The sequence below is a fragment of the Sphaeramia orbicularis genome, chromosome 12 (genome assembly GCF_902148855.1).
Source record: "Sphaeramia orbicularis chromosome 12, fSphaOr1.1, whole genome shotgun sequence".
In the NCBI taxonomy this organism is placed as follows: Eukaryota; Metazoa; Chordata; class Actinopteri; order Kurtiformes; family Apogonidae; genus Sphaeramia; species Sphaeramia orbicularis.
In genome coordinates, this window is record NC_043968.1 from 11,387,303 (window position 1) to 11,399,727 (window position 12,425).

Here is a 12,425-nt window from a genome sequence, read left to right on the forward strand (position 1 = left end):
CAAGTGCAATTTTAACAATATTCTGCCTCGGTTTATCAGTTTATCATTTACACATGTGCATTACAATCGCACATAACATTTAGTAACAGGCAGAATATTAGTAAAATTGCATTTACTTTTCTTAACACATTTCCGTTTGTTCCTATTTTTTCAGGTAATTCACAGTTTTTGTAAAAGTATTCTTTGGTAATGTAAACATTTTCATGTAATTTTACTTTTTTACACCAAAAAAACAAAGAGAAAATTTGGGGTTGTCATTATTTATAGGTTATTATGATAATATTTTACTGGTTCTGACCCATTTTAAATATAATTGGACTGTATGTGTCTGTATGTGGAACCTGAATTAAAATGATTTTCAACACCATTGATTGTTATTATCTTCAGTGTAATTTTTGCATTTCACAAATTCATCCTGCGGGCCGGACTGGACCCTTTCGCAGGCCAGATTTGGCCCCCGGACCACATGTTTGACACCTATGCATTATACAGTAGAGCTTATACCAGGATACCCATCTGTGTGGGTATTGAATTACACTGGAGTTACCACTGTTGTGGACAGGAACTGTTTCACAGAGTGACAGAAGTGATCTGTGTGAAATTTTATGACACCTGATTGTTTGTGCATAGTTGTAATAGTTGTGTACAGTTTTCTGGGTTGTGAAAATGGTTCATTGAATATGTTTGTTCATCATATTGTGACACCAGATTGTTTTGGAAATAGTTGTGTGTAGTTTTCCTTAAAATGCCTGAGGCATTGCCTGCATTTTCATTTAGAACTGTGACCGATTAATTGACTCAAACTGATCCAAAAAAATCATTTAACCACAATTCTCCTGAATCAAAGCTTTGTTTCCTTCATTTCTCTGCTGTTAAACATTGGTTCCACTGTTGTGTTTCACATGGACGCTTATTGTGACGCACAAAGAAGCTTCAATTCAGGAAAACTGCAATATTATAATATTTATATAATATTTCCCTTCAATCAATTCAAGTCAATTAATCGAATTGTGAATTTTTGCATTGGCTGCAAGCACCTAATCGATTAATCAGTTGCAGCTCTATTTTCATTTAAATATTAGTATATAACTTTGTAATTTACTAAATTTGTAATTATTGTTTTAAAGTTTTTTATTTATATGTTCATCCTAAAATATGAAAATGGTTCGTTCAATATGTTTTTGGTGAAAAACAGTAAAAAAAAATGCAATGTTTTCCTACTTGGATTTCATATTTTTTGTGTGATATTAGGTTTAGTGTGTTAATAAAGCATGTTAAATGAAAAAATAAATAAATAAATAACTGTACAGTCACACAGGTGAGGTTGTGCTGAAAACAGTTATACTAAATGAGGCAAGATAAACACATTTTTGATGAGAGACATGAAGGCAAAAAAAATTTAAAGTATTCAAAAACGGCCAAAATAAAATGTAAAAAATATTGGAAATATTGTCTGTATTTTGTTTATATGGGGTTTGAACCTGGATGCTCTAATTGTTGTGGTCTGTCTTTTTTTTTTTTTGTCTATCATAAAATGTGGAGATAAAAATAAAGTATATAAAAAAACCCCGGCCAAAATACACTGAGACTCTAGAGGGTTAAAGTACATTTAGAAATGAAAATACAAGCAGCTCTATAAACTGTGTCTACTTCCTGTGTATGACGTGTAACCTGGATACTGAATGTCCCTTTTGGACAGTCTCCTTTTCCATTATCCTGATCTCCCATTTCCTCCTCCATCTCCTCTTTCTCTCACTCTACCCATTCCCTTGCTTATTCCTTATCTCCTTAGAGCAGATGTTCGTGAACTCCCTCAATGGGATTATACTGGCGTTTTTCCGAAATCAAAGGAAACAGACTAGCTTTTTTTTTTTTTTTTGGGATTAGGTGTCCCCCTTTTACAGTGAGCAAAAAATGTTCAGGTTCCCCCCATTCCGATCCCACCCTCACTTTTAGCAGCGGGATAAATAAACATGTCTACCGCGCTGACTTTGGTGATCCAAAAGAGCAACATCATGACACACTAAAAAGCCTACGCGGAGCATCGCTTTTATCCTGACGCTGTGGAAATATTTGTGCAAGATAATAATAATAATAACACTGAAGCTAAAGTCTCACGGAACCAAAAATGCTGTCTTTTCACAACAGTGACCGTGTCATTTTTCTACTTTAAGTGTCGACTGCCAGCTGTGATTAGTCACTAAGAGCTGCAGTCAATGATCTGGTCAGGTACTGCAGTCAATGACAAAGCACTATCCTGCACTTTCTTAGTTCAATGAGCCATTTGGCAGCAGTATGCCCAGATAAGAGCATCAAAACACTACTAAAGCCAAGGTAATGAATCAAGGCAGAGTCAGTGTAGTGTAGGTACACACAGAGAGGTGATGCACAGCAAAGAATCCTGTAATCATTCAAATGTGGACGCTCCTGCCATCTCCTCCTGCCCGGTAATGAGCAGTAATTTACTACAGAAATAGAAACAAATGGCCTCATGAACGCAGTTAACGTGTTCAGATATTTGACCATAAACTTGCCCTCACATAGGGGTGTAAGAAAATATCGGTTCTGCAATATCATTTCACAATACTGTATCGATATTAAAAAGTTCTGTATTGATATTTGTTGTTCCAAGTGATTTTTATTACACAGAGTCACAGAAAAGCATAATAGTCATTGTTTCTTTTGTTTTTAACCCAAACCCATGAACATTCCCACCCTGTTGCACCCACAAAAAAAAAAAAAAAAAAAGACAAAAATAAATAAATAAATAAATAAATACATACATACATACATACATACATACATAAGGATTTGTTTTACTAAGACTACTATGAAATAAGTGAGGGATCTACCTCTTTTATATGATTCAGAACGGGTTGCCAGGTACTGAAAAACTTATTGGCACATCCTCTTATAGAATATCTGATTTTTTCCAATGTTAAATGATGTAAAAGATCCAAAAACTAAGACGGTATCGATATGTTTAAGTGCTTATTCAAATACAGATATTGTGTGTGTATATGTATATACATATTTTTAAAATTCATTATTATTTACACTCTTTTATTAAATAATGTTCGTTCCTCTGTTTGGATCGCACAAAAATAATGTTCTGATGTTAGTTATGAACTAATAGAATATTAACACTTGAACAGGATCTGAAACTGTAATGTCCCCCCACCCCCCACCTCCCCATATCCATATTAATTTAAATTGACTTATATAAACTCAAAACAGATAGTAACTGATACAAATACATTATTACAAATATTAAATTATTTAACTCATTGTTGTATTGTGACTGCCTCCACTGCTACCACCGCCACAATAACACTAGCAAATTAGGCTACTGGTATTATTATTATATATTTTTGTATTATTACAACAATTATTATTTTCCCCCTCTTCCCCTTCTCCCTATAGCCAAGCTATACTGTTTAGTTGCTATTTACATTTATGATCTTTTTCATTGTAATATGATGTTGCCGTTGTTGTTTGTCAATACTCTGTTGTTGTTGTTTTTGGTTTGTTTGTTTATTTGTTTGATTTTCCATTTGTTTATGTGTTGTTGTTTTTCTGTCCACATTGTCTTATTAACTATCACTAATAAAAAAAACAAACAAACTTCGATGTCTGTAAAACATAATTTCAGTTTGAACACAGAGCATTTTGTGATACAGCATCAGATCCTGTTGTGGTCAAATAAAAATGTGTTTAGTATTTGTGCAGATTTCTGGTGTAATTCAATTCTTCAAGGAAATAATCATTTTAAGAAAAGAAACAAACAAAAAATTGCTTTTTTAACAGTATCATGATATATCGTGATATATTGTATCGTGATCCTAGTATTGGGATTTGTATCGTACCACCAGATTCTTGCCAATACACAGCCCTATACTTGACTGCTGCACAGTTTTAGCTGTAAGATGGTGAAATGTGCTAAAGTGACTCTTTTAATTTCCTTTTCCTTAAATCTGCTGCTCAGTGTGTGTTGGTGTGTATCTTACCATTATGGTCTGCCCGGGTTTGACCACGTTCAGTTCAGCCAGACTCTGCAGAATTTCACTGACTGCTTTCTCACACAGTGAAGCACCGGCTGTCGACTCCTCTCCTCCAACTCCTCCTCCTCCTCCTCGTCTTCCTCCCTGTTTGCCATCTTCCTCGTCCTCCCCTCGCTCTGCTCCTGTCAGCTGACGACCTAAAAAGAAATACAAGAAGACAATGACCCCAACACTGACAGCATGACAAGCACGAACAGTAAAAATACACATTTAAGAAATATATTTGGACATAGACGTGTTAATAGAACAAATCCGAACATCTATATTGAGTGTCTCCCTATCAGCTGTGGCTATCACATAAACTGTTACTCAGCGCTAGGCTAAGTATTCATTAAGTGTGCAAATTATACTCATTATCACCAACACTAGCAACCGCCCTCTTGCGCTGTCCAATAAAGTGTGAAGTGGAATTGTGGGAAACTTTACCACAATGATGCTTCATCTGACAGTGAACACAGCATGAGGCGTCTGGGAATAATCACACCCAGATTATTTTAGTGTTGTTCCTCGTATCTGTGTACGTTTCACTGCAACTGGGCATCTGTTTTTTTACTGTTTTACACAGATATACAGAGTGTTTTTATAGAAAATACATACTGTCAATAGAGATACATACTGTTTCATACATTTACAAACTGTTAATACTGTTAAATGAGATACTGTTTCATATATAGACTTAATACTGTTAATAGAGATACATACAGTTTCATATTATTTATATACATACTGTTCATTCATGGTAATACATACTGTTAATACTGTTCATAGATACACATATTGTTAATGCTGTTAATAATGTAAATTGCGCCCATTCATATTTTATCCAGTTTTATTTTTATTCTACTAAGCTCTATTCTTGTGTTACTTTGTTAAATTGTTATTTTTTTTAATCCATAAAGACCCAGTGTTACTTTCGTGGCAGTTCGCAAATGAATTTTGTCTATATTTAACCTTCCTTAAGTGATTTATCACCATTTATTGTAATATTATCTTCTGTATCCTCCTGAGACCCAGGAAATGTCAGCAAAGTACCAGCATTTTTTTGTTTTTATTAAATCAGTGCCTATATTGGAAACATCATGATGCAACAGTTTTTTCAGATGCAGTTTTTAAAATTTTTATGGAATGTCCTTTATGGTGGACAGTTTCTTTTCTTTTTTTTGTATAAAGTTGTGAAACTCTTGTCCACAAATGTGGACAGAAAACCCATAGCTGGGTCTGAGGAGAGTATTTTGTGTTGTTTTTTTCAGTGAATATTAGGTATTTTCCTATATTTAATTTACTGATCATGTAGATGTTACTAAAAGTTCAAATTACAGTTGCAAGTTGTTATATCAGAAACAGAGAAAACCAAAAAAAAAAGTGACTTTTCCAGTAAATCTATCATGAACTGAACAAAAACAAATATCTCCATCCACTGTCATTGATCCAACTCTATGGGTTTTACTGGTGAATCAGTGTTGTAGAAGATGACGGTGTCTCCATGGTAACCACGGAGCCTCTGAACGTCCTAATGGGTCATATCTGATGACCATGAAAAGATGAAAAACTGTATTTTACACCAATTATTTACATGTATTGATAGGATCAGTGGATCAACAGGTATTAAACAGTTTAGATCAGTAGGTGGTTTGGTCGCTGGGGGCTGTTTGGGTTTTTATGGGTTAAAGTATATTTTCTTATCTTATTTTTTTCATTTTTGTAATTTTATATTTGCTCTGTTCTTATTCTGTAGCACTGGTGTTTGTAAATAATGAAGCACTGGCTGGAGTAGCAGTTGTGTATACACAATGACAAAAAAGGCTATTCTATTCTATTCTATTCTATTCTATTCTATTCTATGTTGGTACTATTTGATCACTGTGCCACTAAATGAGCTGGTGGGAGGTTTGACTGTTCCATTTATGTCACAAAGAGGTGTGGACAGGAACTGAAACAAGGCCAGGATCATCCAGCAGCCAAAGGGTCAGACAGAGGAGACAGGTGGGAAAGATTTATAAGGCAGAGTTCTTCTGTGTTAGATTTTTAAATACTTAACCCTTTAACGACACCAATCTCTTCAGCGCTGCATTTTACACTTTACAGCATTCAAAGTACTGTGACTCTCACTATGCAGACAATTTAATCGGCATCGGAAAGCTGAGATCCTGAGTTTTCCGACACTATATAACACTTTACGAGGAATTATAAAATTTTTGCCCAGCGATGGTAAAAAACTATCATGCACTGCAAATTTTATGCAAAATACATGTGCCGCTGCAATATAAGTTTCAATGATTTATTCTATATTTTTAAGTAGATGTATTTTGTCTGTGTTTAACCTCCTAAGACCCAGGAAATGTCAGCAAAGTACAAGCTTTTTTGTTTTTTATTAAATCAGTGCCTATATTGGAAACATCATGATGCAACAGTTTTTTCAGATGCAGTTTTTAAAATTTTTATGGAATGTCCTTTATGGTGGACAGTTTCTTTTTTTTTTTTTTTTTTGGTACAAAGTTGTGAAACTCTTGTCCACAAATGTAGACAGAAAACCCTTAGCTGGGTCTTAGGAGGTAAATGTCATTCTGCAAAGTCACCACTGTTTACATCATAAGATAATCCACCTCATGGGTTCTTCCCTCACCGTGGCTGCTGGGCTCCTCTGTGGACTTGTCACTCTCTCCGTCCGCCTGTCCGTCGGCGTCCTGCTCGGCGTGCTGCAGACTGAGCTTGTGGCACACCTCGAAGGCCTGACCTACGGTTCGAACAATACGCATGGCCTGTGTCTGACAGAGGACACAGATAAGAGAGACACACAGAGACGCTTAGAGGCACACAGGAAAGAAAAGGTCACCGGACAAAAAGTATTTGATAATAGCTCCAGAGTGTCATGGTTTTCACAGTCATCAGACGTGTGTTATTTCTACTGAGCTCTGACATCATTAAAGAGTTTGGGATTTTTTCTTCACTATAAATAACATTATTGTTGAACCCTTTCATGCATGAATTATGAGAACCTTAGACAAGATTTGTTTTTGCCTGGAGTGTTTTTATACCTCCTTAGGCATAAAAAAAAATTGTGATCGTGTTTTTTTTTTTTTTTTTTTTTTCATGGAGTTACAAAAATGTCCATGCATTTAATTTTTTAAGTAAAGAAATATGTATTTAAAACCCAATATTAGAAAGTAAAATGAAAACAATGAAATAAAAACATTTTTAAGGCTGCTAATTTGATGTTTTCTCACATTTTACCATACTCCAATGCTACTTATTACCTCATATAATATGCAAAAAACAACTCTTTTTGTCTAACAAATAACAACTGATTTACACTTAAACATGTTACTGCAGATCAGGTTTATCAAGAACAGCAAATGGTATGAACTGCAGTGTATTATGGGATGTTGCATAAGTGTCCACTGTGTTGGCTGATATGGAACTAAAACAACAAAACCTATGAATATACAAGAGAACAGCTGGAGAAGAACTGTCCACTGGAGTGACCACTGTGCATGAAAGGGTTAAAGGAGTGATATTTTACTTTTTTTAAACAGCATTATGCATTTTAAAATATTTCCCTGTGGTCTACATAAACTGGGTCTGAATTCTTCATTAATTCAACTCCACAGGTCCATTTTCAACCCTATTTCTTAGTAATGACACCAGAAAGGTCATTTTGAGCGCTGGCCCTTTAAATGCACATGAGCCACTTCAGGCCCCACCCCCTCCAGGTTGTTGACCAAGTTTCTCTGTCCCATTCAGCCACTTGTGTTCATTAATACAACCAACAACTGAACATTTTAGGTAATCGGCTCGAAGTTGGGACATATTTTCAGTATGAACTACAACTGCTGCTGCTGATAAACTATTGCTAAATTACTGCTATGAAAAGGACAGGGTTTACTTTAGTATGAAATGCTGCTGCAAAATGGACAGTCTGTCCTTGATACGCATAGCAATTTTGTGTTTTGTGCATAATCAGAACTTGGTCAAATATGTGTTGGATTTTTGAGTTACTTATGGGATCTGACATAGGAATTTAGGGTAGGTAGAAGGATGGGGTAAGGGGGTGGAATTATAAATTAAACTTCATCCCTGCTCCTTTTTGAATGTTGAATTTTCTTTTATACAATACTTTTGTTTTTTGGTTTTAATGCTAATTCAAAATAAATAAAAAAAACAACTATGGCATACTCTGAGAAATGTTCATCGGAAGTCTTGATTAGTCTTCATTAATTCATCTCCACAGGTCCATCTTCAACCCTATTTCTGAGTAATGACACCAGAAAGGTCATTTTGAGCGCTGGCCCTTTAAATGCAAACGAGCACTTCACACCCCGCCCCCCCCAGGTTGTTGACCATGTTTCTCTGTCCCATTCAGCCACTTGTGTTCATTAATACAACCAACAACTGAACATTTTCTGTAATCGGCTCAAAGTTGAGACATATTTTCAGTATGGACTACAACCGCTGCTGCTGATAGACAATTATGTCGTACTCAGAGAAAAGTGTTGGAAGTCTTAATCTTATATGTGCAAATGTCATGACATTACTAGTAATAGATGTAACAAATTAACCAGGAATTAAAACGGGTTGTAGAAATCCACTCGATTTTTGCCAAAATTAATATAAAGATAGTTTTGCAGCACGTGGAGGGTTCAAATTCAAACTTCATGAACTATTACAGTCCAAATACACAAATAAATGAACCAAAGACTAATAAAAGTGGGTTTAGCAAAATATGACCCCTTAAAGATTCTCTTGTTTTTTTTTTAAGACAGGGGTGTCAAACATACAGCCCGAGGGCCAAAAACCGGCCTGCTTAAGATTCCAATCAGGCCAGTGGGATGAATTTCCGAAGTACAAAAATTACACGGAAGATATCAACGATTAAGGAACGAAAAATGATTTCAGGTCAGGACTTAAAGACAAATATGATCTCAAGTGGGTCAGACAAGTAAACACTCTCATAATAACCTGTTAATAATGACAACTCTTTAGTTTAGGGTGAAAAAGTAAAATTACATGAAAATATTTGCATTTACAAATGATCCTTTCACAAAAAATTTGAACAACGTGAAGAAAAATGAACAATCTGAAATATCTCCAAAAAAGTAAGTGCAATTTTAACAATATTCTGTATTGCTATATTAACCAAATGTTGCTGAGTGAAAATGAAAAAAGTAATGAACAAAATTAATAAAATAATCAACAAAATGAACAAAAATATCCACAAAATGAACAACATAATCAACAAAATATTCTGCCTGTTACTAAATGTTTTGTGTATTTGCAGATCCACTGTGATCTATAAGTTGTAATTCACATATGTAAATGATAAGGTGAGGCATAATATTGTTAAAATTGCACTTTTCCTGAAGAAATGTCGGGTTTTTCACGTTATTTACATTATATGACATAAACATAGAGAAAAGTTTGGAGTTGTCATTATTTCTATGTTACTATTTTACTGGTTTGGTCCACTTCAGATCACATTGGGCTGAATGTGGCCCCTGAACTAAAATGAGTTCAACACCCCTGCTTTATGACGACGGTTACAAACACCCACTTTGAGACTGTTACGACCTCAGTGAGACACCTGCGTTTACACATGACTAATAACATCGAACCTCTGAGCCAAGACTGCACAGACAAAAATAAAAACCAGCTAATGCTCAGAAGAGGCAGAAAGGTGGAGATGCTTGTCTTGTGTCTGCAGCTGTAATCCTCGTCCCCTAGTGCATCTGTTCTGTATTCACTGTCTGTAGACTATGTGTCTGCAGTGTTAAGTCACAGGATATTAGCCAAGACGCAGGAAATTGAATTTAATATTAGATTTAAACAACATTTATTAACTACGTCAGTGTGGCGAAATCTGCTTTTTTTTGACTGATTAATTAGTGTGATTTAGGAACAAAATGTGCTTATTTCTTTTGTTGAGACTGAAGATACAGAGATGTGTCTATGCCGTTTGCTTTGCAGCGTGCTTCACACTTACTGCTGACATTTATATGTAGGTGTAACAACAACAGCAGCCAAGTGTTTCAAGTTAAGAAAAGCAAAAGCTGGAGTTGAATGCAGAAGGCCTCATGGCTGCATTGAAGCATGAAGATTATGTCATTGTTAATAAAAAGGACTACTTCTTTTGGTTTGTGCTTACAGGATTGCAGGATCATTTTCAGCAATGTCAGCTTAATCCTTTATCGAGCAAGTGACTATTTTTGGTACTTTCCTCATGCATTACAAGACAATGATAGCAACGGTTACAGTAAGTAATGATGTTCAAAGGGATAATTGGATGTTGACAGGTGTCTGGATCAGCTCTTCTGTCAGTGTTTTTCAGCCTTGGGGATGGGATCCCACATGGGGTCGCCTGGAATTCAAATGGGGTCGCCTGAAATTTCTAGTAATTTCCAGTAATTAAATTAAAAAAAAAAAAAAAAAAAAAATTACAAATAAAAAATATATAGTGAGTTGACAGAGAAAATCCCAATCTATAAAAGACATGACAAACTGTGAAGCTGAAACTGAAGCACTGTGGTTCTGTTTATCTGTCAAATGTTCATTGTGGTCAGTTTCAGATGCTGCAGCTCTTTCATAATTCATAGTTTGAGTTCTTGTTTGTTCAGTATTAATTGTCAGCCTTGTAAATCCAAGCTGGTCTGACTGCACATATCCTGACCAAGGAAAATCAAATTCTCATTTTGTACAGTAATCTACACCTGGCTTTACTGCCTCCCTCCATAATAATTTACATTATATAGACTAAATGTCATCTAAAATTAGCATTCATTTGCAACATTGTATGGCAAACTATTACATGATCAAAAACAAATTAATTTTAGCAAAAAAAAAAAAAAAGTCTCCCTTTTGAATGTCTGGGGTCGCCAGAAATTTGTGATGTTAAAATGGGGTCAAGAGCCAAAAAATGGTTGGGAATCACTGGTTTTACCCTTTAACCCGAGACATTTTTTCAGTGAAACGAGTTGCTGTGAATTTGCGTCTGAAGTATAATAAAAGCTGCTGCGAGTATATGCTTGTGTTCCTTTTCTTCTGTGGTTTTGTTTTACTGAGTGTTTCAGGGTCAAAACAGGCGGAATAACAGAAAAAGACAAAGAGATGAATTGAAGTTTGACAGGTTTTCACTAAATAAGACACTCAGAATGTACATCAAGAAGAGAACTGAACACCAACAACTATTTGAATTTTGGCTCAGTAGTTTATGTTTTGGGGCTTGGTTTTTCTAAATCAGTCCAGCTACTTTTTTGGCATATGGTTAAAGTCCAAAAAGCAGTTACACGGTCAAAACTCAGTAAAAACACAATTAAAAAAATAAATAAAATAAAATAAAATAAAGGAAAATTACAACAACACTGCAAACAACAGTAAAAACAAAAAACAAGGAAAAAATATATAAAATAATAAAAAATATATGATGTCCATAAAAAACATGACAAACTGTGAAGCTGAAACTGAAGCACTGTGGTTCTGTTTATCTGTCAAATGTTCATTGTGGTCGGTTTCAAATGCTGCAGCTCTTTCATAATTCATAGTTTGAGTTCTTGTTTGTTCAGTATTAATTGTCAGCCTTGTAAATCCAAGCTGGACTGACTGTACATATCCTGACCAAGGAAAATCAAATTCTCCCTTTGTGCAGTAATCTACACCTGGCTTTACTGCCTCCCTCCATAATAATTTACATTATATAGACTAAATGTCATCTAAAATTAGCATTCATTTGCAACATTGTATGGCAAACTATTACATGATCAAAAACAAATGAATTTTAGCAAAAAAAAAAAAAAAAAAAAAGTCTCCGTTTTGAATGTCTGGGGTTGCCAGAAATGTGTGATGTTAAAATGGGGTCACGAGCCAAAAAAGGTTGGGAACCACTGACTTACTGTATGTTGGTCTAATGTTCTAAAAGTAACGTTCTAATGTTCTAAAATAGATTGAAGATACCTTTTGTTATGCTATATAAATAAAATTTGATTGATTGGCTGATGTTTGTTTCCAGAAAATATAAATCACCAGAGGTTGCTGCCAATACTGGCAGATATTTAATATTAGGGTCCTAAACTGAGAAAAAAAATGAGGGAAAAAAATAACTCACCAGATAAAATCCATTTACTGACTAAGAACTTTGACTTTAACCCCTTATCAGGGAAGTGACTATTTTTGGTTATTTCCGCATGCAAGTTGTATGAATCAATACCTCGGAGAACTGAGGCTGTAATTGCCGCAAAAGGCGGACCTACACCATATTAAATTATATTTTGTTGATGTTTTAAGGTGTTTCCATTATTTTGTCCAACCCCTGTATGTTGGACTAATGTTATAAAAGTGATGGTCTAATGTTCTAAAATACATGTTCCTTTCATCTTA

General features: G+C 35.0%; 1 protein-coding gene across 2 annotated transcripts in view; it reads right to left on the reverse strand.

The window, feature by feature from the left end:
* Nucleotides 1–12,425, reverse strand: part of LOC115430320 (carboxyl-terminal PDZ ligand of neuronal nitric oxide synthase protein) — a 146,840-nt gene that overhangs the window by 51,655 nt on the left and 82,760 nt on the right. For both annotated transcript variants that reach the window (XR_003936922.1, XM_030150270.1), the window contains exons 6-7: nucleotides 6,685–6,826; nucleotides 4,008–4,198 (exon numbers count right to left, since the gene is read on the reverse strand). Coding sequence is in view for 1 of the 2 variants with exons in the window: in XM_030150270.1 (XP_030006130.1) it covers nucleotides 4,008–4,198; nucleotides 6,685–6,826 (333 nt within the window). In the remaining variant the exon portion in view is untranslated. The remainder of the gene's footprint in view (nucleotides 1–4,007; nucleotides 4,199–6,684; nucleotides 6,827–12,425) is intronic.